We start from the raw sequence: 22,591 nt of genomic DNA on the forward strand, positions 1-22,591 counted from the left end.
GAAGCCAAGTAGGTGTGCAGGCGGGGAAGGACTCTTGACGAAGGTTTGACTATAGAGCTACCCCTAGATGCATTTCGGTCCCTTGAGACACAGAAACCCTTCAAGACTTTGGTAAGGAAGTTTTCATTGAGTTTTTCTGCACAAACCATTATAAGGAGAGATAATGATAATCGTACATGACTAGAGACTATGATTATTTTATTCACAAGCACGGTGTGAGTGTTGAGTGAGTGCGAGGTGTAGAGCGATTTAATCGGGAATATATAGACTTACTGACAAGAATCAATTGCCAGTTTTTGAGTAAAATTGCCACCACACTAATCATCTGTCACGTAAAAATATTATGTGAAGATATGGATATGAGTGGCACATGTTTGGAAAGAATTGATTACCACTATGTCATAGACACAATTTGGCACGTGTGGTTTTTTGTTTATTTCCAAAGCACGCTTTTTGGGACACAGCATTATAGAAATACTATTACTATACCGTACAAATGTATGTTGTTTGTTTCTTTGTTGTTTGTTCTTCTCTTTGCAGATGGAGGATGACACATGATTGATAAATAATCAATCACTTACACAAGGAGCAGCTACTCTGCCCTTGCACTACGCACAGGATAGGGAACCCCCTTTGTCCTGTCTCCTAGGGAGGCCTACTTTGCCCTGAAGAAAGTCCTGGACCTTTACGGCCATTATTGGACTGAAACATGTTGGCACTAGGGTCTTAGGACCATAAGACTTCCAATAAGACCCAATATTCTTTTTTATTAACCCAGACAGACCCAAAAATAAAGGGATACCGGGGATCTGTCTGAGGTGTTTTAATCTTTCAGCCCCCCAGGTCATAAACTTCTAACAAGAGCTCCCAACACTGTGGTTGAGCCCACCCCGACTTATAGGCGTCGGGGTGACCCGATGATGAAGCATGACACCACTAGGGTGTGTGAGGGTAACTAAACAAAAAGGAAGATTTTCCTTGCTCACCTTTTGGTGAAGAAAAAGAGATTACCTTACCTAAATCCTTCACATCTCTTCCCACTATAGTGCATCCATATCGACCACTGTTGGTCTGTTAGAGTAATTTAAAGTGACTAATTGATTATAAATAGGAGGAGTTACTCTAACTCTGAATCCTCTTTACCCTTCTAGGCATTGGAAAAAGTTTTTTCATTAGCCCTTAATGTGAATATATGGGGGTAATCAACCCCATCCGTCTGTGTCCTTTCTGGGTTGGGGCATGGCCAGGGCTCCACCACCTATGTTTTTTTGGGGGGAATTTGCCATGGTGTATAATGGGCATTAAGCCATTGGGGGGGGTAGACTGGAGTAACCACCCCCTTCCTCCTGCCACCCCCTTCTGGGGCAGGGGTAGAATGACTGTTGCCATGTCTAATGGGGTCTCGTAGGCTTTCTGCCCATCCCCCTCCCCCACCCCCGGTCACTGACCCATCTGCACCTGGAGAGGCAGAAAGGCTAAAAGTACCACTGGAAAGGGGGAGATTCTTTCCTTTCCAACGCTACCTTTCACAAAATGGTCAGTGCTCGGAGGGCTAAGATATACCCCGAGCACTGATTCAGTGAAAGTGCAACAAGCCCTTCGGCTAGTTTTACTTTAACTGTTGGAATATATTGAGGTCAGGCACACCCTGATCGTCATTACAAATCTAAGAAAATTCTCAGGTTGCTCAGAAAGCTCTTCTTGAGCAGCCCTAGCCTTAAGCGACAAAGAGAACCCTCTGGTGTACCAGAGGGGCCTTTCTAACCCTCCCTAGTTTTGGCCAACTGGGGAGACAGTGCGGCCAATGGGCGCACTTATGAGGAGTGCACATTGTAGATCTCTGCCACTTAATATAACAAGCAAATGATATAAGGTAACAAAGCACTCAGGAAAAATAAAAATCAGAAAAAAATGTATTACATGATAATATAGAATAGCTGTGTACTACCTGTAGCATATGAACATATCAACTATAATGATTTACATACCCCACAAAGCACACAATTATTAAGGGAACAAAAGTTTGTATAAGCTAATATAGATGAGCATAGTCACAACAATATTTAAAGATGTACCTGCATAAACGGAGTATCATAATCTCTGTACATTGTAGCTGGCTTTTTGTGTGATCTTTCAGAATGGTCAACATCAGAGTCATAACTGTAGTCTGAGCTGTTGTCACTTGAAGGGGAATTATGCTGAAAAATAAATAAAAATTTTAATAATGTAAGCATCTTTTTAAAACATATTGTGATAAATGCAGCAATGTGCTTACAAAATGATATGATTTCAGCAAGTGTGTCGTTATTGAGTTCAATACTTGAGCCCTAGTCTCACCTTTGCCTTCTTTCAGTTTTCCAGAATCAGAAGCTTACCCCGCTCTTTTCACCTTTTCTTTTAAGAAAATATTAAAATTTCATAAGATACAAAATCTAGTCATGTCAGTCAATCCAAATGTGAAGCGAGTCCCTCCCAAGCCTGCATCCTACCGGGAAAACTCTTCTGTAGCAGAATGTCCATTCCTTGTTTGTACACTATCTAAGCCCCGTGTTCAATTTTATAATAATAAAGTATATCAGGCTACAAAACAAAACAGCACCATTCTGTTTTGCCATGTTCCTATAGTCCAAGACTCATGGTAACTAGAGAGGTGTAAAAACACATACCAGCATGTAGCTCACACATTGCTTTATCATTAGGCAGATGAGAGCTATCCACTAGTTTTGATTAGAGGCAACTCCAATTTTAATTTTAAAACTGAATTTTGTTCTGAACGATGTGTTCTTGTTTGTTGTGTTTTTTTCATTGGACTAGCCCGCCCCATTTTTGAGCCTCTTGTTTTTTTGCCTCATTTTTCTGATGGGTAAGCTAATAGAAAATGTTACTTGCTTGAAAGGATAAGTTACTTACCTGTAATCCTAGTTCTCTTCCAGGGTTATACTCAAAGTCATAAGCCCTGAATAGTCCCGCCCCCATGCGGGGACCCCGGAGCATTAACAAACAAATATATGCATATAACCATATATATATATATATATATTATCTACTGGCGGTCGCCAGTAGATAGTTATAGTTAGGACCGAGTTTCCATAGGAAATCTGAAAATTCTATTTTGAATAACTTTGGCGCCGGTTGACGAATCCTCGCGAAATTTTCAAAACTAATGGGGTGCTCCGTTCAGCTCCTACCCTAAAAGTCTCGGGGTGATTCGTCAAGCGGGGGCCAAGAAAAAAGGGGGGTCCCAAAACGCGTTTTCCCCATGCATTTTTCGATAGGACCTTTAGTCGAAGGTACAGCCCGAACGGCTGAACAGAATTACTTGAAATTTGGCAGAGAGGTAGTCCTCAGGTCAGGGAAGTGCCTTTTGCAGGTCTGGTGTAAATCTGTTCAGTAGTTCCTGAGAAAATAGCATTTAAAAGCATATAAATATCTATAAGCGCGCACCGTGCGCACACCCTAACGTGCGCAAGCGAAATTCTGATTGGTGGTTACATGTTAGTCAACGTTCGAATCGGTCGAAATCAGGAAGTGTCGGCCACCATTTTGTTTGTTTTCAGTGCGAGAGTGAAAAAGGAAGGTGGCGAACGTGAAAAGGGGGCAGGGTAGAGAGTTTCTGACCCCCTAGCCTTTGTCAGGGGGTCCCTGAAGGACCCCGAAGGCAGAAAAATGTTTTTTTTTAAATTTTTTTTTTTTTAAATCGCGGGGGTGCGCGCACGGTGAAAACCCCCACCAAAATTTTTTTTTTTTTAAACGTAGTTTATTGTAAAATAAATATATAAAAAATATAATAATCCATAAATAAATTAGCATTTAAAAAACCGTACAAATTCACTGAAAAAACCATAGGTTTCACACATGTTATAGTTAGGTGGATATTTCACTCGTAAAAAACCAATGAAATTCTCCCGTTATAGTTAGTTCAGATAACTAGAACTCGCGCGACCGCCACTCTATCACAAGGATGATGTCATCAGTGATGTCATGAGTGATGTAATATGTGACGTCATGAGCAGTGGATTGCGGGCGCGCGAGTTATAGTTATCTGAACTAACTATAACGGGGGAATTTCATTGGTTTTTTACGAGTGAAATATCCACCTAACTATAACATGTGTGAAACCTATGGTTTTTTAAGTGAATATATATGAATATAACCATATATAATATTACTTACTGGCGGTCACCAGTAAGTAGTTATAGTTAGGACCTAATATCCATAGGAAATCCGCAACATTCTATTTAGAATAACTTTGGCGCCGGTTGACGAATCTTCGCGAAATTTTCAAAACTCGTGGCCCGCTCCAGTCCGCTCCTATTCTGAAAGTCTCGGGGTGATTCGTCAAGCGGGGGCCGAAAAAAACGGGGGTCCCAAAACGTGTTTTCCCCATGCAATTTTCCATAGGGACCTTTAGTCGCTGCTACAGCCCGAACTGCTGAACGGAATTACACCAAATATGGTAGAAAGGTAGACCTTGGTTCAGAGTCGTGCCTATTGCTTAAATGGTGTAAATCTGTTCAGTAGTTCCTGAGAAAATCAAAAGTAAAATCACATATATCTGGGCGGAGCCTAACCACACATCTCATCGTGAGATCTGATTGGCTGTCATCTTGGGACCAATATACACGATAGCACCTCATTAAAAAGCATTGCAGTTAATAGAAGGTTTTAAGACTTAAGTTACATTATAAATCATTTGTTGATGGTACCATACTCATTTTAGGAATTGTGGTATGTGGAAGGTGATTTTACCTTGTGAACAAGCCTTCTGCTGGGATATCAGGAACCATGTTTGAGAGAAAACTATTTTCTCATGCTTTTCCCACAGAGGTTTGGCAGGTGATTTATATTTTATGCAGATTCACATTATCTTTCTCAGTCATGTGAGAATGAAGTCTGACATTCTCAGTAAAACATGTACATCCAACAAGGGCAGAGACTGTTAGTTGATTCCTTTGTGTTCTACTGCAGCTTCCCAGAGTGTTCCAAAGAACAACTAGAGCGCTAACAGTCCTACTTATGACAAACATATGGCACACCTGAAGCCATCTTGATTGGAATAAAGTGGTAACTCTTAAAACATTTAATTTAAAAAGGAACAAAATGAGGGGGTTCATTCTGCCATAGAAAGTATGATTAGTGCTGCAGAAAGAAATATTAGGGCACATTTTGAGTGACTTCTCAAATCCTGTTCTATTTCATTAAAAAATTCTGACATGCAGACTGAAACATGCACTTTGAATACCAGCAGCAGACTTCCCTGGTGAACAGTAGCTTTACTACAGTGATCTAATGAGCAACTAGAGTGCTAACATTCTGAATTTATGGTAAATGTGTGACACATCTGAATGCCTTCTTGATGGAACCAAGGTAAACAAGCATTGAAAATGCAATAGGTCTCGCACTCGTTTAAGTTAAAGCAATTCTGTTTGTAATTAGGTGGCTTTTTAGCTTTGCTTTTATTAGTGTTTTTCAAACTTTGATGTACATAACATGCATATGCATGCGTATATGTATGCATGCATTTATATTTGTATTTATATAGATATGCAGATTATATATATGTTTATATATGTATGTATATATACACATACATATATATAAATGCATATGCATATATATGCAAATATATGTGCATATGTGTGCGTGTAGAGAGGTAGACAGAGGTAGAGAGGTAGAGAGTAGTAGAGAGGTATGAGTAGTAGAGAGAGTAGCAGAGAGAGTATTAGATAGTAGCAGAGAGTGAGTAGTAGAGAGTAGTAGAGTGAGTAGTAGAGTGAGTAGTAGAGAGTGAATAGTAGAGTGAGTAGTAGAGAGTGAGTAGTAGAGAGTGAGTAGTAGAGAGTGAGTAGTAGAGAGTGAGTAGTAGAGTGAGTAGTAGAGTGAGTAGTAGAGAGTGAGTAGTAGAGAGTGAGTAGTAGAGAGTGGTAGAGTGAGAAGTAGAGAGTGGTAGAGTGAGAAGTAGAGAGTGAGTAGCAGACAGAGAGTAGTAGAGTGAGTAGTAGAGAGTGGGTAATAGAGAGTGAGTAGTAGAGAGTAGTAGAAAGTGAGTAGTAGAGAGTGGGTAATAGAGAGTGAGTAATAGAGAGTGAGTAGTAGAGAGTGAGTAGTAGAGAGTGAGTAGTAGAGAGTGGGTAGTAGAGAGTGGGTAGTAGAGAGTGGGTAGTAGAGAGTGGGTAGTAGAGAGTGAGTTGTAGAGAGTAGTAGAGAGTGAGTGGTAGAGAGTAGTAGAGATTGAGTAGTAGAGTGAGTAGTAGATAGTAGAGAGTGAGTAGTAGAGAGTGTGTGGTAGAGAGTGAGTGGTAGAGAGCGAGTAGTAGAGAGCGAGTAGTAGAGAGCGAGTAGTAGAGAGTGAGTAGTAGAGAGCGAGTAGTAGAGAGCGAGTAGTAGAGAATAGTAGAGAGCGAGTAGTAGAGAGTGAGTAGTGGAGAGTGAGTAGTAGGTAGAGAGTAGTAGAGTGAATAGTAGAGTGAGTAGTAGAGAGTGCCGCTCGAAGATTGGGATCTAGCTGCCTGCTGCCTGGATTTTCCGTTGTGACCTGATTCCACGCTGGTCTAATCGCCAAACTGTGCCTCTGACTGGGGAAGAGCGCTACCTGATACTTGGACTGGTGCGAGAACTCGGCGCATTCGGGACTGCAAGGACCAGGGTGCTGTGCGTGACGTTGACCAGCTGCACCTGGTCCTCTTCCCGACTCCTCCCCCAACACCGTTTCCCTTTCTTATATTAACATAGTTACGCCTACACGCGCTAGCGGGACGCGCGCGGGTCTAAGCGCGGGGCGAAGACCGGGCAAAGAGCGGGCCGTTTGAGGCCGTTCGAGACTGTACGAGGCTGGACTGGACACTCCCCTTGGCAAGTGTGCTCCGCCAAAGGTAACAAGTAATGGCTACTGGTCTGTTGAGGCTGGCTCCTAAGGGTGGTAGTGTCGTAGGGACTCTTGACAATTTTATAACACGGGCTAGTAATGTCCTTGCCTACGAGATCGCTGCTACAGAACGTAGACTATCCCTAGATCCATCGTTAGGGAAGCGATCCTCCTTGGGAGCTATTACGACCATTCCCTCCCCCAATAACTCTGCACTTTCCTTACTAGGTGGTTCTTCAGTTGAGGTCTTGCTAGACGATCCTTCCCCCCTAATTGCTTCCACTCAATCTAACCCAACTGCTCTAGGGCAAAACCAGGCTGATCACTCTTTTCCAGCTCCTATATTCACATGTGCTACGACAAGATCCATGACGGATCGGTCTGCTAGAAGCAAATGTTCCGAGGTGAACCTCCCAGCTACAAAAGGGAAAAAACGTGAAGGGGGTCCTGTGAGCTGCCCCACTAAAAAGAAACAAAAAAAATTGCCTGTCCCTAACCAAGACAATATTACACCCTTAAAAGCAAACGACTTAACAAATATCCCGACTCAATACCCTGCCGCTTCGCCTATAACCATTGCTCCATGTTTGGAAGCTCTGGAGGGATTGAGTTCTAGTGCCTTTTGGGATAGAATGGCTGCACTAATTGATGGAAGGTTGTCCCCCTTAGTTGAACGCCTTGCTGCCTTGGAAGGGAAACTAGCATTACTACCAAACCAAACACAGCCAAATACAGTGGTATCAGTCCACCCAGCTCCGAACTCATCATGCCACCAATCAACTATTTTACCCTCTATTTCGCCCACTGAACAGGTGACTGTTCATCCTCCCGCTTCTAATTCAGCCCAAGCTGGAGGGGAACTAACCAATAATAAAGTCTCTAGGCATGTTTGTCCTGCCACACCACGACAGGCTGGCGCCCCCTGTGAATCAGGTAGCCTAGTGGGTCCTCCACCCCAAATCCCCCCTTTTTCCCTGACCAACTCTGGAACTAATCCCCCCCCTACCTTCAAGAAACTCCCAAGACTAGATTTACCCCCAGAATGTAGTTCTTATGTTGTGGTCTTAACAGGCGTACCCGAACTTCCACAAGGCAGAGTTGAACCCTATCTGTCTTTGAAGAACAAGACAGTACATTGGTTGAATGTAAACAGACCTCTGCCTCCAAATTTGAATGGGGAAATTCTGATGGTCCGAAGAGTATCTTGGGTAGGCCGGGGTGTGAAGAACATCAGGGGTGATTATATAATTGTGAACTTTAAAGATCCTAGGGTGGTAAATTATGTCGGTGAGGGTGGTTGGAATAATATGGCTGATGGAATCCATTCCCCCCTCCTCTCATATTTTTATCCGCTGGGAGCACCCAATCACAGGAGGAATACACTTACTACACAACCGACTACAGAGAGACCATATATAGGCCACAGTGGAAATCAAGAGACTGATTCACATCTTGCCTATTTTAATATACCTTGTCATAATAGGTTCAGTCCCTTGGATTGCATTGATTGACTGGAGTTAGTCGCTGACCCCAGGTCCATTGCCATAATCCAGACAGAGCCAACTGAGAGCTTGGTTTCACCATTACAGCCCCAGGCACTCACGGGCACAGATATTCCGAAACACCTGGATGTCGGCTACGATCCTAGAACACGGGGAAAACCTATAAATTGGCCTGTAGCGCCCCTCGAATGTCCAGAATCCCTAGATGATAGGAACCCTCTACCACTAGGTACTGACCAGGGCATTCCACCCGTTTTGATTTCGACTCTGTATCCGGGTGGATGCCCCAACTCAGGGCTACTGTATCAAATAGAACTGAAGACAACTGATACTCCATTTCCTGAGCTAATAGTGTCCCGTTCTGACATCCCTTCTGTTAACACTCCCCCTCTTGACCCTTCCATGGAGCTAGGCCTAACACCTACCACTACTAATGGCAACCCAAGTACACCCCCGGTTATAACATCTACCTCCCCTAGGTCATACTCTGCCTATCCCCCCACCTATAAGGCTACGGGGTTGAAAATTTTGTCCTGGAATGTGGCAGGTCTATCACGGCTGTTAGAACTCCCTGATTGGGGGGAATACATTGATGGTCACGATATCTGCCTCTTTCAGGAGACGTGGGCATTAAAGCCCTACCATCTTGTAGGGTTTGCTACCTTCTGGGAGTCTGCAGTAAGGCCAAATGGGGGAAGGCCTTCCGGAGGGTTGTCTATTTGGGTACGGACCCACTTGGAATGTGCATTCAAGAGAATTAATACCGATTCATCGGATATTATGTGTGTAGTTATGTCCGTGAGGGAAAACCAGGTATTGTCCATCATACACATATACTCTCGCCCTGTGAAGTACGGCCAGGAGTCCACCACTCTGAGTAGATTGGATGTTTTTTTGAGTTCCACTATTAACACTGATATTCTGGTAATAGGTGGGGATTTTAACTGTCACTACGAACCCTTAAATGGGCTGATCTCCTCTGTATCCCAGGAAGAGGACCAAGAGTGGGCTATACCACCCTCCAATTCTTATCCTACGAAGGCCTGGACGCCATTGGTTCTCCAACTTACTCAATTGACACTTACTCACTCATTAAGGGCATGCAATGGTAGGTTCCATGCAGATAATCCAGGTAATCCAACATTTGAAAGAAATGATCAAACGTCCATCATTGATTATATGATGCTTAGCATGGGACTGTGGCCAAGGATCCTGGACTTTCGAGTTGTTAAACGCTGCGAAAGCGACCATAATCCCATCATTGTCACCTTGGAGGGCTTTACAAACCACCACTCTCCCTCCATTGATCCACTTAGTGCTGTTCCCTTGATTACATCTGATGGCTCCCGAAGAGTTAGATGGGAGAAGATCGCCCTATCCGATAGAAATCTCGGTGCAATGTACTCTGAGATCTATCCTCTTTTGGAGAAATTAATGGGAGCCCCAATCACACCAGAGGCTCATTTAGATTTTGAGCTGATTGGAGCCACACACATAGAACTATGTGGCACCCTTGAGACCCACTTTAGTCGGACTATTAAGAGAAATTTACCATCCACAAGGGAGAACCCAACTTGGTTTAACAAATCGTGTAGGGAAGCAAAGCTATCGCTCCTGATAACGCTTAAAAATGGAATCAAGCCAAAAATAAAGGAAGCGAGGGCCCTTTTTAAGAAAATTATCAATGAAGCTAAAAAAGAGTGGGAAATTAGCAGATGGGAGGAAATCTCCCATGCACTAAAAAACAGGGACCAAAGATCATTCTGGAATTTAATTAAAACTGGAATGTCACGCCCAACTCAAGCGCTCCAACCTAATCTTGGGCAAGAAATATGGCGTACTTATTTTAAAGAACTATACGCTATTCAGACCTCACTATTGTCCACTTCCCTTTCCCACACTAGTCTTTGCCTACCTCCAACTCAGGCCCTGACCCCGATGTGCACCCTCAGTGAGGTTAGAGTTGCTCTCAGCAAAGTCCAACCCAATAAAGCTCCAGGCTTAGATAGGATCCCAGGTGATCTTTTTAAAAGTGAGCCCGACATCTGGGTTCCATATCTATTTGGTCTTTTTAACGCAATTCTAGCAGGAATGCCGTTACCACCTACTTGGGCTGGAGCCGAGATCATACCAATACACAAAAAGGGCTCGCCACTTGATCCGGCAAATTACAGGCCTATTAGCCTAATAGATGTTGCCCAGAAGATTTTTGCCCGCATTCTCTTAGGGAGACTACAAACCTGGATGGAGGAAACCAACATTCTGACCCCTCTCCAGGTGGGATTTAGAGCTAGAATGTCAACTGTGGACCAATTGTTTAGGCTGCAAATGATCCACTGGAAAAGTATAATTTTATAGCAATCATTTTTATTGATTTTCAGAACAACTTTATCATTGCACATGTGTAGTCATACAATAACAAGTAACTGCCGGGTGTCCCCTGGCCATAGGTATCTGCAGAATGCCCCATAGGTGGTTCAGATGCTCCATGTGCGGCCCAGGGGAACCCCTCCTCAGACTCCTCCGGTACCCCGTGAAAAGTATAATTTTAGAAGGGGGCAGACTTTACCTCACGTTCGTTGACTTAAAGTCTGCCTTCGATATGGTGGACCGCAGCCAACTTTGGGAGCTACTAAATGGGATGGGCGTACCTCTCTACCTCTGTGATTTATTAGAACGCCTCCATAAAGATACTTTTGCTAGAGTCAGGTTCGGACTCCATGGAGAACTCACAGATCCATTCCGGGTAGAAAAGGGAGTTAGACAGGGCTGCGTTCTAGCCCCAACACTCTTTGCCCTCTTCTTGAATGGACTGGTTGAAGACATTTTGGCCCTAAGTGATATAGATTCCCTTAAGTTGGCAGGCAGGAAAATTCCCGTACTTATGTTTGCGGATGATACTCTGCTTCTGTCCAGATCACCTATGGGTATGGTCAGAGTCCTGGATGGCTTTGCCACCTTTTGCAGGAAAAGAAACCTAACCATTAACGTGAACAAGACTAAATACATGGTGTTTCACGCAGATATCACCAACCGTCCCATACCGAAACTGGATGGACTGCCCCTAGAACGGGTGAACACTTTTGATTATCTTGGTCTGACCCTCAATAATAAAATGACCTGGGCCGCCCAGATCTCAAAAGTAAATTTAAAACTCGTCCAGATATCAGGGGGGATTCTAAAGATGCTTAAAAACAGCCACTTAAAACTAATCAGTCCATTGGTAGAGATTTATAAAACCCAGGCAAGGGGGGTGGCAGCCTACGGCGCGGAACTATGGGGCACAACCCATCCTTGATTTTAAGTCAGAAAACAAATTTTTTAGACCGCTATTTGCACTCCCGATGAGCACCCCTATACAGCCGCTCAGGATGGACCTGGGTATCCAACCAATTGCGGACATGGTCGCCTCCAGACCAGTAATGTATTGGCGACGACTATGGAGCACTCCTGAACTCGCCATCTTTCAGGAGGAATTGAAGTCCATTTTATTGTTACCAAAGGCAGGCGCTATCCCTTGGTTAGCCCACGTTAGAAAATCACTCGGAGATATAGGGAGAGAAGACTTTTGGCTTTCACCTGAGGATACTTGTCCCTCTCTGCCAAAAAGATCATTGGCAAAAATTTTGCAGGAACATAAGTTGTCTCAGATCATTCGATCAGCTAATACTCCAAATTTGACCTCGGCTTTTCTCGAGGTCAAAATTAGCAACAGTTTCGAGTCTGCAATAGATTTGATTCATCCGGTAATGGCCAAAAAATTATACCTACAATTTAGGCATGGGTCTCTCCCCCTTTTTTCGAGAACAAATAAATGGGCTGGCTCACCCAGACAATCTTGTCCTGGGTGTGGTGCCAACGATGAAACTGAGGTCCATGTTATAATCTTCTGCCCGGCATATAAAACCTCCCGTAGAAAATGGATAATTCAACTTGCTAAGAATATAGGGGTTACGAACCACAGAGATCTCTTCAGGTTGTTGAAATATGATCCTTCCCCCCTATACGTCACTGTGATAGCTAAATTTCTCTTTTCTATGTGGCTAACCAGAAGACAACTACTACCTCACTAAGTCAATTATATTGGCACCATTTATTGTTATTAATCTGTTTTAAATTTGTGAATTGCTGAATTGTATTTGCACTAAGAATCATGTTTTAAATTTGTTTTTATTATTCTTGTTAACATTATACTATGCTATTTTATGACTTTTATGGCTTGTAGCCGAAATAAAGTTTTTCTGACTGACTGACTGAGTAGAGAGTTAGTAGAGAGTGAGTAGAGAGAGTAGTCGAGTGAGTAGTAGAGTGAGTAGTAGAGTGAGTAGTCGAGTGAGTAGTAGAGAGTGAGTGGTAGAGAGTGAGTGGTAGAGAGTGAGTGGTAGAGAGTGAGTGGTAGAGAGTGAGTGGTAGAGAGTAGTAGAGTGAGTAGTAGAGAGTGAGTAGTAGAGTAGGAGAGAGTGAATAGTAGAGAGTGAGTAGTTTAATTTAAAAGGAACACAGTAAGGGGGTCCATTTTGCCATAGCAATTATGATTAGTGCTGAAAAGAGAAAAATTAGGGCACATTTTGAGTGACTTCTCAAATCCACTTCTATTTACATGCAGACTGAAACATGCACTTTCAATACCAGCAGCAGACTTCCCTTGGTGAGCAGTAGTTTTACTACAGTGATCTAATAAGCAACTAGAGTGCTAACATTCCAAATTTATAGCAAATGTGTGACACATCTGAATGCCTTCTTGATGGAATCAAAGTAAAAACCTGAAATTATTTCCTACTGAGGAGACTGTAGTAAATGAGGAAATTAGGAAACTTCATAACAAATAAGTCTCCCAAGATGGCCACCAGAGACAAAAGAGCCCAAATGTAGCACAAATATCACCCAGATGTAGCTCAAGTATAGCCCAATGACAGAATGTCCCAGAGTGTTCTAAAGAACAACTAGAGCGCTAACAGTCTTACTTATGACAAAAGTATGGCACACCTGAAGCCATCTTGATTGGAATAAAGTGGTAACACTTAAAACATTTAATTTGCAAAGGATATATATATATATATATCACTTAAAAAACCATAGGTTTCATACAGGTTATAGTTAGGTGGATATTTCACTCGTAAAAAACAAATGAAATTCCCCCGTTATAGTTAGTTCAGATAACTATAACTCGCACGCCCGCAATCCACTGCTCATGACGTCACATATTACATCACTCATGACATGGTCAGTGGCATCACTCATGACATCATTGATGACATCATCCTTGTGATAGAGTGGCGGTCGCGCGAGTTATAGTTATCTGAACTAACTATAACGGGGGAATTTCATTGGTTTTTTACGAGCAAAATATCCACCTAACTATAACCTGTGTGAAACCTATGGTTTTTTAAGTGAATTTGCAAGGTTTTTTAAATTCTAATTTTTAACTATAACGTGTGTGAAACCTATGGTTTTTTAAGTGAATTTGTACGTTTTTTTAAATGCTAAGTTATGTATTTATTAATTATTATTTTTTTTGTCAATGTTTTTCCCCCCTAATTGCTTCCACTCAATCTAACCCAACTGCTCTAGGGCAAAACCAGGCTGATCACTCTTTTCCAGCTCCTATATTCACATGTGCTACGACAAGATCCATGACGGATCGGTCTGCTAGAAGCAAATGTTCCGAGGTGAACCTCCCAGCTACAAAAGGGAAAAAACGTGAAGGGGGTCCTGTGAGCTGCCCCACTAAAAAGAAACAAAACAAATTGCCTGTCCCTAACCAAGACAATATTACACCCTTAAAAGCAAACGACTTAACAAATATCCCGACTCAATACCCTGCCGCTTCGCCTATAACCATTGCTCCATGTTTGGAAGCTCTGGAGGGATTGAGTTCTAGTGCCTTTTGGGATAGAATGGCTGCACTAATTGATGGAAGGTTGTCCCCCTTAGTTGAACGCCTTGCTGCCTTGGAAGGGAAACTAGCATTACTACCAAACCAAACACAGCCAAATACAGTGGTATCAGTCCACCCAGCTCCGAACTCATCATGCCACCAATCGACTATTTTACCCTCTATTTCGCCCACTGAACAGGTGACTGTTCATCCTCCCGCTTCTAATTCAGCCCAAGCTGGAGGGGAACTAATCAATAATAAAGTCTCTAGGCATGTTTGTCCTGCCACACCACGACAGGCTGGCGCCCCCTGTGAATCAGGTAGCCTAGTGGGTCCTCCACCCCAAATCCCCCCTTTTTCCCTGACCAACTCTGGAACTAATCCCCCCCCTACCTTCAAGAAACTCCCAAGACTAGATTTACCCCCAGAATGTAGTTCTTATGTTGTGGTCTTAACAGGCGTACCCGAACTTCCACAAGGCAGAGTTGAACCCTATCTGTCTTTGAAGAACAAGACAGTACATTGGTTGAATGTAAACAGACCTCTGCCTCCAAATTTGAATGGGGAAATTCTGATGGTCCGAAGAGTATCTTGGGTAGGCCGGGGTGTGAAGAACATCAGGGGTGATTATATAATTGTGAACTTTAAAGATCCTAGGGTGGTAAATTATGTCGGTGAGGGTGGTTGGAATAATATGGCTGATGGAATCCATTCCCCCCTCCTCTCATATTTTTATCCGCTGGGAGCACCCAATCACAGGAGGAATACACTTACTGCACAACCGACTACAGAGAGACCATATATAGGCCACAGTGGAAATCAAGAGACTGATTGACATCTTGCCTATTTTAATATACCTTGTCATAATAGGTTCAGTCCCTTGGATTGCATTGATTGACTGGAGTTAGTCGCTGACCCCAGGTCCATTGCCATAATCCAGACAGAGCCAACTGAGAGCTTGGTTTCACCATTACAGCCCCAGGCACTCACGGGCACAGATATTCCGAAACACCTGGATGTCGGCTACGATCCTAGAACACGGGGAAAACCTATAAATTGGCCTGTAGCGCCCCTCGAATGTCCAGAATCCCTAGACGATAGGAACCCTCTACCACTAGGTACTGACCAGGGCATTCCACCCGTTTTGATTTCGACTCTGTATCCGGGTGGATGCCCCAACTCAGGGCTACTGTATCAAATAGAACTGAAGACAACTGATACACCATTTCCTGAGCTAATAGTGTCCCGTTCTGACATCCCTTCTGTTAACACTCCCCCTCTTGACCCTTCCATGGAGCTAGGCCTAACACCTACCACTACTAATGGCAACCCAAGTACACCCCCGGTTATAACATCTACCTCCCCTAGGTCATACTCTGCCTATCCCCCCACCTATAAGGCTACGGGGTTGAAAATTTTGTCCTGGAATGTGGCAGGTCTATCACGGCTGTTAGAACTCCCTGATTGGGGGGAATACATTGATGGTCACGATATCTGCCTCTTTCAGGAGACGTGGGCATTGAAGCCCTACCATCGTGTAGGGTTTGCTACCTTCTGGGAGTCTGCAGTAAGGCCAAATGGGGGAAGGCCTTCCGGAGGGTTGTCTATTTGGATACGGACCCACTTGGAATGTGCATTCAAGAGAATTAATACCGATTCATCGGATATTATGTGTGTAGTTATGTCCGTGAGGGAAAACCAGGTATTGTCCATCATACACATATACTCTCGCCCTGTGAGGTACGGCCAGGAGTCCACCACTCTGAGTAGATTGGATGCTTTTTTGAGTTCCACTATTAACACTGATATTCTGGTAATTGGTGGGGATTTTAACTGTCACTACGAACCCTTAAATGGGCTGATCTCCTCTGTATCCCAGGAAGAGGACCAAGAGTGGGCTATACCACCCTCCAATTCTTATCCTACGAAGGCCTGGACGCCATTGGTTCTCCAACTTACTCAATTGACACTTACTCACTCATTAAGGGCATGCAATGGTAGGTTCCCTGCAGATAATCCAGGTAATCCAGGTAATCCAACATTTGAAAGAAATGATCAAACGTCCATCATTGATTATATGATGCTTAGCATGGGACTGTGGCCAAGGATCCTGGACTTTCGAGTTGTTAAACGCTGCGAAAGCGACCATAATCCCATCATTGTCACCTTGGAGGGCTTTACAAACCACCACTCTCCCTCCATTGATCCACTTAGTGCTGTTCCCTTGATTACATCTGATGGCTCCCGAAGAGTTAGATGGGAGAAGATCGCCCTATCCGATAGAAATCTCGGTGCAATGTACTCTGAGATCTATCCTCTTTTGGAGAAATTAATGGGAGCCCCAATCACACCAGAGGCTCATTTAGATTTTGAGCTGATTGGAGCCACACACATAGAACTATGTGGCACCCTTGAGACCCACTTTAGTCGGACTATTAAGAGAAATTTACCATCCACAAGGGAGAACCCAACTTGGTTTAACAAATCGTGTAGGGAAGCAAAGCTATCGCTCCTGATAACGCTTAAAAATGGAATCAAGCCAAAAATAAAGGAAGCGAGGGCCCTTTTTAAGAAAATTATCAATGAAGCTAAAAAAGAGTGGGAAATTAGCAGATGGGAGGAAATCTCCCATGCACTAAAAAACAGGGACCAAAGATCATTCTGGAATTTAATTAAAACTGGAATGTCACGCCCAACTCAAGCGCTCCAACCTAATCTTGGGCAAGAAATATGGCGTACTTATTTTAAAGAACTATACGCTATTCAGACCTCACTATTGTCCACTTCCCTTTCCCACACTAGTCTTTGCCTACCTCCAACTCAGGCCCTGACCCCGATGTGCACCCTCAGTGAGGTTAGAGTTGCTCTCAGCAAAGTCCAACCCAATAAAGCTCCAGGCTTAGATAGGATCCCAGGTGATCTTTTTAAAAGTGAGCCCGACATCTGGGTTCCATATCTATTTGGTCTTTTTAACACAATTCTAGCAGGAATGCCGTTACCACCTACTTGGGCTGGAGCCGAGATCATACCAATACACAAAAAGGGCTCGCCACTTGATCCGGCAAATTACAGGCCTATTAGCCTAATAGATGTTGCCCAGAAGATTTTTGCCCGCATTCTCTTAGGGAGACTACAAACCTGGATGGAGGAAACCAACATTCTGACCCCTCTCCAGGTGGGATTTAGAGCTAGAATGTCAACTGTGGACCAATTGTTTAGGCTGCAAATGATCCACTGGAAAAGTATAATTTTAGAAGGGGGCAGACTTTACCTCACGTTCGTTGACTTAAAGTCTGCCTTCGATATGGTGGACCGCAGCCAACTTTGGGAGCTACTAAAGGGGATGGGCGTACCTCTCTACCTCTGTGATTTATTAGAACGCCTCCATAAAGATACTTTTGCTAGAGTCAGGTTCGGACTCCATGGAGAACTCACAGATCCATTCCGGGTAGAAAAGGGAGTTACACAGGGCTGCGTTCTAGCCCCAACACTCTTTGCCCTCTTCTTGAATGGACTGGTTGAAGACATTTTGGCCCTAAGTGATATAGATTCCCTTAAGTTGGCAGGCAGGAAAATTCCCGTACTTATGTTTGCGGATGATACTCTGCTTCTGACAAGATCACCTATGGGTATGGTCAGAGTCCTGGATGGCTTTGCCACCTTTTGCAGGAAAAGAAACCTAACCATTAACGTGAACAAGACTAAATACATGGTGTTTCACGCAGATATCACCAACCGTCCCATACCGAAACTGGATGGACTGCCCCTAGAACGGGTGAACACTTTTGATTATCTTGGTCTGACCCTCAATAATAAAATGACCTGGGCCGCCCAGATCTCAAAAGTAAATTTAAAACTCGTCCAGATATCAGGGGGGATTCTAAAGATGCTTAAAAACAGCCACTTAAAACTAATCAGTCCATTGGTAGAGATTTATAAAACCCAGGCAAGGGGGGTGGCAGCCTACGGCGCGGAACTATGGGGCACAACCCATCCTTGATTTTAACTAAGTCAGAAAACAAATTTTTTAGACCGCTATTTGCACTCCCGATGAGCACCCCTATACAGCCGCTCAGGATGGACCTGGGTATCCAACCAATTGCGGACATGGTCGCCTCCAGACCAGTAATGTATTGGCGACGACTATGGAGCACTCCTGAACTCGCCATCTTTCAGGAGGAATTGAAGTCCATTTTATTGTTACCAAAGGCAGGCGCTATCCCTTGGTTAGCCCACGTTAGAAAATCACTCGGAGATATAGGGAGAGAAGACCTTTGGCTTTCACCTGAGGATACTTGTCGCTCTCTGCCAAAAAGATCATTGGCAAAAATTTTGCAGGAACATAAGTTGTCTCAGATCATTCGATCAGCTAATACTCCAAATTTGACCTCGGCTTTTCTCGAGGTCAAAATTAGCTACAGTTTCGAGTCTGCAATAGATTTGATTCATCCGGTAATGGCCAAAAAATTATACCTACAATTTAGGCATGGGTCTCTCCCCCTTTTTTCGAGAACAAATAAATGGGCTGGCTCACGCAGACAATCTTGTCCTGGGTGTGGTGCCAACGATGAAACTGAGGTCCATGTTATAATCTTCTGCCCGGCATATAAAACCTCCCGTAGAAAATGGATAATTCAACTTGCTAAGAATATAGGGGTTACGAACCACAGAGATCTCTTCAGGTTGTTGAAATATGATCCTTCCCCCCTATACGTCACTGTGATAGCTAAATTTCTCTTTTCTATGTGGCTAACCAGAAGACAACTACTACCTCACTAAGTCAATTATATTGGCACCATTTATTGTTATTAATCTGTTTTAAATTTGTGAATTGCTGAATTGTATTTGCACTAAGAATCATGTTTTAAATTTGTTTTTATTATTCTTGTTAACATTATACTATGCTATTTTATGACTTTTATGGCTTGTAGCCGAAATAAAGTTTTTCTGACTGACTGACTGAGTAGAGAGTTAGTAGAGAGTGAGTAGAGAGAGTAGTCGAGTGAGTAGTAGAGTGAGTAGTCGAGTGAGTAGTAGAGAGTGAGTGGTAGAGAGTGAGTGGTAGAGAGTGAGTGGTAGAGAGTGAGTGGTAGAGAGTGAGTGGTAGAGAGTGAGTGGTAGAGAGTGAGTGGTAGAGAGTGAGTGGTAGAGAGTAGTAGAGTGAGTAGTAGAGAGTGAGTAGTAGAGTAGGAGAGAGTGAATAGGAGAGAGTGAATAGGAGAGAGTGAATAGTAGAGAGTGAGTAGTAGAGAGTGAGTAGTAGAGAGTGAGTAGTGGAGAGTGAGTAGTAGAGTGTGAGTAGTTTAATTTAAAAGGAACACAGTAAGGGGGTCCATTTTGCCATAGCAATTATGATTAGTGCTGAAAAGAGAAAAATTAGGGCACATTTTGAGTGACTTCTCAAATCCACTTCTATTTACATGCAGACTGAAACATGCACTTTCAATACCAGCATCAGACTTCCCTTGGTGAGCAGTAGTTTTACTACAGTGATCTAATAAGCAACTAGAGTGCTAACATTCCGAATTTATGGCAAATGTGTGACACATCTGAATGCCTTCTTGATGGAATCAAAGTAAAAACCTGAAATTATTTCCTACTGAGGAGACTGTAGTAAATGAGGAAATTAGGAAACTTCATAACAAATAAGTCTCCCAAGATGGCCACCAGAGACAAAAGAGCCCAAATGTAGCACAAATATCACCCAGATGTAGCTCAAGTATAGCCCAATGACAGAATGTCCCAGAGTGTTCTAAAGAACAACTAGAGCGCTAACAGTCTTACTTATGACAAAAGTATGGCACACCTGAAGCCATCTTGATTGGAATAAAGTGGTAACACTTAAAACATTTAATTTGCAAAGGAACAAAATGAGGGGGTTCATTTTGCCATAGAAATTATGATTAGTGCTGCAGAAAGAAAAATTAGGGCACATTTTGACTTCTCAAATCCTCTTCTATTTCATTAAAAAATTCTGACATGCAGACTGAAACATGCACTTTGAATACCAGCAACAGACTTTCCTGGTGAGCAGTAGCTTTACTACAGTCATCTAATGAGCAACTAGAGTGCTACCATTCAGAATTTATGGCAAATGTGTGACACATCTGAATGCCTTCTTGATGGAACCAAAGTAAACAAGCATTGAAAATGCAAGAGGTCTCGCACTCGTTTAAGTTAAAGCAATTAGGTGGCTTTTTAGCTTTGCTTGTATTAGTGTTTTTCAAACTTTCATGTACATAACATGCATATGTATGCATATATTTATATGTATGCATGCATTTATATTTGTATTTATATAGATATGCAGATTATATATGTTTATATGTATATATATATTACCTACTGGCGGTCGCCAGTAGGTAGTTATAGTTAGGACCACGTTTCCATAGGAAAACCTCAACATTCTATTTTGAATAACTTTGGCGCCGGTCGACGAATCCTCGCGAATTTCTCAAAATAGGTGGGGCGCTACGCTCCGCTCCTACCCTGAAAGTCTCGGGGGGATCCGTCAAGCGGGGGCTGAGATAAAAGGGGGGTCCCAAAACGCGTTTTTCCCATGCATTTTTCCATAGGACCTTTAGAACGAGCTACAGCCCGAACGGCTGAACAGAATTACTCAAAATTTGGCAGAGAGGTAGTCCCTAGGTCAAGGAAGTGCTTTTTGTAGGTTTGGTGTAAATCTGTTCAGTAGATTCTGAGAAAATAGCCTTTAAATCAATATATATATCTGAGCCCGCTTACGGTACGCTTACCGTACGCTTACGGTGGCGTGCGCGAGCGCGATTCTGATTGGCTCTTAGATCTTAGTAAACATTCGAATCGGCCGAAACCAGGAAGCGGCGGCCGCCATTTTCTGTGTTTCACTCTGAAAAAAAAAAGAGTGAAAACAAGAAAAGGGGGCAATGAGGAGAGTTACAGACCCCCTTACATTTGTGAGGGGGTCAAAGAAGGACTGTAAAGTACAAAACAAACATTTGTTGATTTTTAAAAAAAATCACGGGGTACGCGTACGGTAAGCTTACGGTAAGCGTACGGAAGAAACATGGCGTGCGCGAAGGAGATTCTGATTGGCCCATAGATCTTAGTAAACATTCGAATCGGCCGAAACCAGGAAGCGGCGGCCGCCATTTTGTGTGTTTCACTCAGAAAAAAAACTGAGAAAACAAGGAAAGGGGGCAATGAGGAGAGTTACAGACCCCCTAACATTTGTAAGGGGGTCAAAGAAGGACAGAAAAGTACAAAAAAAACATTTATTGATTTTAAAAAAAATCACGGGGTACGCGTACGGTAAGCTTACGGTAAGCGTACGGTAAAAAAAATAAAAATAAATAAATGAAAAGCAGATTTAAGAGTTTAGAAATTAGGGAGCTCTAAAAAGAGCTGTTGTGTTTATGAAGTCATTTTTTTAGTGGTACCTACAAGTAAGTACCGATGCAGAGTCTAAGGTTCAAGAGGAAGACTCTGTTCCCTTCATCATTGAAGTGCACACCATCTCCTCTATAAATGTCTTGCATGTCATAACGCAAGTTGTTGTGGTAAATGGCACCCATACCATAGTCACGGAGGAAAGCAGAAACAGATTTGTTGACGTGCTTTCTTGCTTTGTCAATCTGCGGACAGAAATGATTGGACCAGTTCCATTTTTGCCTTTGGCATATGTTGGAAAACACAAAGGCAGTTTTAGGGAAAAGTGTAAACAGTTGTGCAAAGGTGTCCTTCATAAGCATTTCCAGACCTACCCCAGTCAAAGTGCCTAGGTCATTGCCACCACAGTGCACTATTATGAGGTCAGGGTGTTGGATTTGAATGAAGGATTTCACCAATGGCATCAATTGGTGCCACTTTAACCCTCTCTGACCAATCCATTTAATGTCTACATTTGGCAAAGCAAGGTCTCTCACCATACCTGTTTTCTCTGCAAACCTTTCACTCCAGAAGACATAGCTGTGCCCTACAATCCACACTGTGAACATCTTCTTTTTTTTTTTTTTTTTTTTTTTTAAACCTTTATTGACAGTTCAATCAAGAACAGGTATGGGCCTACAACCCCCCGGGGCCGGCCGCTAAGCAATCAAAGCAAAAACAGGCAAATGTAAACACAGGCAGCACTTCGGGGAGGAGAATCGTAATGCTAATACTGTGAACAGCGTAGGTAGGGCACCAGGAGAAAAAGGTTTTCATTTTATAATGAAACAAGGCAGAAGGATCAGGTGCCAGACAATTTTCAAACCGCAATTACAGGTATGCAGAGTAATAGACAGAAACGATTTACAGCAATCTGTTAGGTCAATGGCGCAAACACAAGAACGTCAGGATGGGGAAGAATATCGTAAGCAGTGGCGC

General features: G+C 43.1%; 1 protein-coding gene across 6 annotated transcripts in view; it reads right to left on the reverse strand.

Moving 5' to 3' along the window:
- Positions 1–22,591, reverse strand: part of ZC3H6 (zinc finger CCCH-type containing 6) — a 518,680-nt gene that overhangs the window by 351,305 nt on the left and 144,784 nt on the right. For all 6 annotated transcript variants that reach the window (XM_085612199.1, XM_085612198.1, XM_085612196.1 and 3 more), the window contains one exon: positions 2,076–2,198. In XM_085612199.1, coding sequence (XP_085468325.1) covers positions 2,076–2,198 — 123 coding nt within the window. The remainder of the gene's footprint in view (positions 1–2,075; positions 2,199–22,591) is intronic.

The sequence above is a fragment of the Triturus cristatus genome, chromosome 6 (genome assembly GCF_964204655.1).
Source record: "Triturus cristatus chromosome 6, aTriCri1.1, whole genome shotgun sequence".
In the NCBI taxonomy this organism is placed as follows: Eukaryota; Metazoa; Chordata; class Amphibia; order Caudata; family Salamandridae; genus Triturus; species Triturus cristatus.